At 40.0% G+C, this 5,081-nt stretch overlaps 1 protein-coding gene across 1 annotated transcript in view; it reads left to right on the forward strand.

The window, feature by feature from the left end:
• Positions 1-5,081, forward strand: part of aspscr1 (ASPSCR1 tether for SLC2A4, UBX domain containing) — a gene marked incomplete in the record, with an annotated part of 14,620 nt that overhangs the window by 600 nt on the left and 8,939 nt on the right. The window contains 3 exon segments of the mRNA XM_035660648.1: positions 729-843; positions 3,151-3,251; positions 4,939-4,996. Coding sequence (XP_035516541.1) covers positions 729-843; positions 3,151-3,251; positions 4,939-4,996 — 274 coding nt within the window.

Raw genomic sequence — 5,081 nt, forward strand, 5'->3', positions numbered from 1 at the left:
AGTATCATGTGTGAATCTACAGGAGGGCTCTGTCTCTTTTAGTTGTCATATCTTAGGCTTTAATTCAAGCACTGATTTTTAACCATTGGTACGAAAATCAAATGTCATTTTGGTTTAATTCTCAGTTCAATGTGACGATTGCAATGATTGAATTTACCCTCTGGGATCATTTTATAATACCCGGAGAACTCAGCAGCTCTACAGGAGAGAGACTTAATCCAACTTAATGCTGCTCTTTATCTTGTAATAGCTCCCCTTTACTAGCCTGTTGTGACTACATGTTTTTGATAAATAAATGCAAGGCCTGGTCTGGACTTTATAGAAATCGTTTGGATGTATAAAACTTCTTAAAGCCGTTGACTTGGTCGCCCTCTTGAGCCAGTTGGAAGCTGCTTGGGTCGTCAATCGTTCATTTACGGAAACCACGAGCACCAAAGTATCGAATTAGTCATTCGTAATTAATATGTTATTCAATAGATGCATAAGTAATACTCGTACTGGTTTAAATAATGGATTTGATAGTATTTCCCATTTTTGCTGAACAAGAGTTTTGTGCAAAAGGAATTAAAGGCCTGTCCCATAAAGATGTCCGAAGTAAAGGCAGGTTGAGTTCAGTGATTGAGGCAAATAAAAGCTCAGGCTATTAACTGAAGTTTTACGGTATATATATAGATTTGACTGTCCCCTCCTGCTCACTCGTCTTTTCTTCCGTCATAAACTCTTGACAGGTTTCAGAGGACCACTGTTGACCTTACGCGGCCATGGAGGTTTGCCAATCTGCCCAACAACGCTAAACTGGAAATGGTGACGAGTACAAGGAAACAGGCTGTAGCTGACAGCCAGGTTAGTTAAAGCAAAGTGTGTGTGTGAGAGACACAGAGTAAAAATAGCAGTGTTAAATTGTAGAGCCTGACAACATTATAGTAAGAGTATGGCTTTAAAAGTCTAAAAAAAATTACTGGTTGAGAATTCCCTGTCAATACAAACCCACATGGATACATTAGCTTTGACTCCTCTGACATCCAGTAATATTACCTTTATTATCTTTGTGATAATCAAATATCACAAAATTCTCTGTACTCAGTCTTTTGTTATTCATATGTTGATGGGGTTTGTTTGTTTTGGTGCTATGATTGGTGGCTGCTGTGGACTCTTGGAAGAGATAACAATATTAATATTAATTATGAATGTTAATTGCACTCAGTCCACAGTCAAATAAGTTTGAACTATTGTGTTAGTTAACTGTGATGTAGAGTGAACTGTGGACCTACAGAGTGTCTCAGGCGTTCTGAGCCACCAGAACAACAACAACTCGACACGTTCCAACTGGTAATGGAAACGTGAATCAGCGTGGCACGGTTTGACTCGGCACAGCCAAAAGAGCCAATACTCCTCATAGATTCTTACAGTCTCTGAACTGTCATGATGATGATGATGATGATGATGATGATGATGGAGAGTGCTGTCTAACACGTCAGCCAAAATCTCAGACGCTCAGTTGGGTTGAGATCTGGTGGCCGGCAAAGCCATGGCACATCAATCCAACCAGTCAGTGACGCCTCTGGTTTTTCCTTTAACTCATCACTCATCTGTATATCGCAGTATGATAGTTAAGGCTGGAGTATCACAAAACAGGTGAAAACACGCTCGACTGTAAGAAGGTAATCTAAGATGTGCTTCACTGGATTATTAAGAGCTTTCACTTCCACAAAGTTAAGTACGCACAGGTGAGATGACGCCCTGTATAACAAAGTGCAGAGAATCTGTGTCAGACATCGACACGTGTGCCATGATTGTGTCAGACAGACTATACTGGCAACAGAGTTCAAAGAGGAAATATCTGCAGGAAAGAAAGGAAATACCTCGGCTTCAATGATGCAACACAAAGTGCAATGGTTCTGGTGCCAGAGTATCAGTATTATATCACATAAAACCATATCAAGATTTGTCCCACCCATAATTATGTTTGGGGGGGAAAACTCCCAGATGATATGTTGCCTTATATTATAGTATCATTATTATTTAGGCTTTTTTTCTGTCAGCTGTGTGAGGTTTTATTGTCGGTACCTGGAAATGTGTAAATACTCCGCCTGTGTTCCTGCGTTCACTCTGATCTGATCTGTATCCAAAAACACACTTTGTTGTAGCTGAGCTGTAGTTTCCTATGACATCATGGCATCATAATCTAAGCAGTAAAATCACGGCTGGGTTTGATCTGTTGTTCTTGTTCATTTGATGGATGGTTGACTGTTGATACCTCACAGATTTTATACACTCACACACACTCACTCTTGTACCACACACACACACACAGACATGCTCAGGCTCTCCCAACATTTACCTCAGCCAGACCGAGTGTGCGAGAGTGTTTGGTGCTTGGTCGTTGACAGCCAAGGCGCTCTTTTCATCTCTCCCCGGACGTGCAGCGAGCTTTCTGTGCTGGACAACACGGTTGTTGAGTAAACATAAACAATTCGTAGAATGACTCAGAGAGTGAAAGAACAACAGAGAATTGCATTGATGCCGGGTGTTACTCATTTCCAGATTGAGGTGGGCCCACATGTGCAGCTTAATCAAGTTCGATTATCAAAGAATTTTCTTCCTGCAAAATGGCTCAAGACTGTAGAGCCAAGAGCTTACAAATGGCCACCTAGGGAGATTTTGGTACTTAGTACAGTGAGTTTCCCTCATGCATTTAAGAGGTTTGAGGTAAAGATACAGCCACCTAGTTTAAATTAATATTCATAAATAACTTTATGGAAAAAGCTAGTGCTTGTGATTTACGTATTTTAAATAGTTTAAATCGAATAAGGTCTCATTGAAAATCTAAGAAAAAAACAGAAATTATACTTTAATCCAGGGGGCAAATATTGATATTGATTGTAATGTTGGATCAAATCCAGTCAGGGTCTTTTGTCACATCTGTCACATCTTTGTTGGTAACTCTTAAAAAAAATGTAACACCCTTTAAATTCCTCTCACAACCACTTATAGCCCATGCATACTGTGTGTACTCCAGAGGCGTGGGTGGACTGTTGTTCATCATTTAGACTCATTATTGATTCCTCACTCTGGTTAGTGTGTAAAGTGTGGCATTGTGGTATTTGTTTAAACTACAGCTGTGTGTTACTGTGGTTTCATGTTCCTCAGGTGCGGATTGCACTACAGATGGAGGACGGCTCTCGGCTCCAGGGTTCCTTCTCGTGTGGACAGAGTCTGTGGGAACTGCTCACACATTTTCCCCAGATCAGGTGCGTGTATAAGTGTGTACACATGAACAAAATGTGTGTGTGTGTGTGCGTGCTTTTGTACATCAATCAATCTATCACTGTGAGGACCAAGCAGAACCGATTTGAGGGCATTTTTTCTGTTTTTTTACTTCTTCACAGGGCTGTTCGAGGGTGAAGTTGGGGTTATGCATTGAGAGTAGTAAAGTGGGAAGATCCACTGGTTCTCTGAAGTGTATTCCCATTTCGAATGTTTCTTTAACAACCTCAGTGTTATTGATCTTAGAAACGCAGGATGAATCTTGGCCATTCATTTTAAGTATTTCAACTTTTCTGAGAAACTATGTTTTATCCATCACTACAATACCCATGAGCTTCAGTTGCCGTTGCCATGGTAATTGAAATGTTAGTTGACGTAGACTTTGCAGTTGACAATAAAATAACACTTTCTGAATTCATCCAAAGTTGAACTATAATTCAAAAGTGAATTTATTCCACTGCCCCAAATTCCACTTTCAACTTTCCCAGACACATCAAGTTTGCCAAGGTTGGCAACACTGAACTCCCTGTGATTGGTTTTGTTTAAACGCTTGTATGATTCAGCGTAGATCTCATTCTGGTGCCACCACATATTTTTCAAATTTGAACACCCGACAATTAAAATGAAATATACTCTATGATGCATAAACGTGATAATTTAATTTGTAATGACACACTTTTTAACATCAATTTTATCAATTGATCTTTTATTCAGTTTCTTGGTTAACCAATTAGTTGTTTGGTCTATAAAATGCCATAAAATCCCTGTTTCCCAGATGCCAAGGTGACGTCCTCACATGTCTCATTTTGTCCACAACTCAAAGATATTCAGTTTATTGTCATAGAGGCCAAAAGGATGCAGAAAATATTCACATTTGAGAAGCTGAAATCAGAGAATTTCTTTCTTAAAACACCAATTATCTTAAATAGTTAGTAATTATTTAATAGTTGACAACTAAAATCCAAAATAATTCGACCAATTGTTTGTGACATCCCCACTCGCACCAGTAAAGGCAGTAGAGATGGTCCTCACAAGTATGGATGACAAACATGTTTGTTGTCTGTGTTTGCTGCTGGAAAGTGAAGGTGATCCTTGTGTAGGAATGAATGCAGGCCAACACTGTGTTAGATAACATGCCTTTTTCTCATCACTCTTCTACTGTGGTTTAAGCTTTCCCACATATCATCACCACTCATTCAAACACACACACACACAAATGCAGCTGTTACTCAGTAGTTCCAGCTGTGCGGTCCCAGGTGCTCGTGCATCCGTCCAGCCCTCATCTCATCTCTATTAAATGACATCACTCCATACCCTGATCCTTTTCCAGGGACGTTACACTTCCATGAAATGAATATTATATGCACCAGAGGAAAAGCTTTGGGAATGTTGTGGAGCAGAGGGGGAAGCTTTGATTTTCAGAATTGAGGAGAACAATAGTAAAACATTTATGGTTCAATTAGTTTCTACACAGGATTGTGCACACATGGTTTACACATGCAGACAGCGCGCCACTGCATCGCATGAGGTTTTATTGTAAAATCACAGAGCTGATCTCCACGAACAAGGGAAAATCACTTCTGTGTTTTGCTTTGTCACTGTTGGGGCAAATAAAAAATCATCAGCCCATAATTTAAATCTGTTTTTCTTATTGTCGACGCCTGATTCCAGTGTGTCGGAGCTGTCTGAGTCAGGATCCACCCCCGTGTGTGTTTACATGAGAGACGAGGTATGCAGTGTTCCTTTCATACTCCCTTTTTCAAGAGATGAAAGTGAGTTTTATGGTAACAAAGCTGTTGTGTGTGTGTGTGTGT

The sequence above is a fragment of the Morone saxatilis genome, unplaced genomic scaffold (genome assembly GCF_004916995.1).
Source record: "Morone saxatilis isolate NCDOM2014 unplaced genomic scaffold, NCSU_SB_2.0 Contig17, whole genome shotgun sequence".
Taxonomy (NCBI): Eukaryota; Metazoa; Chordata; class Actinopteri; family Moronidae; genus Morone; species Morone saxatilis.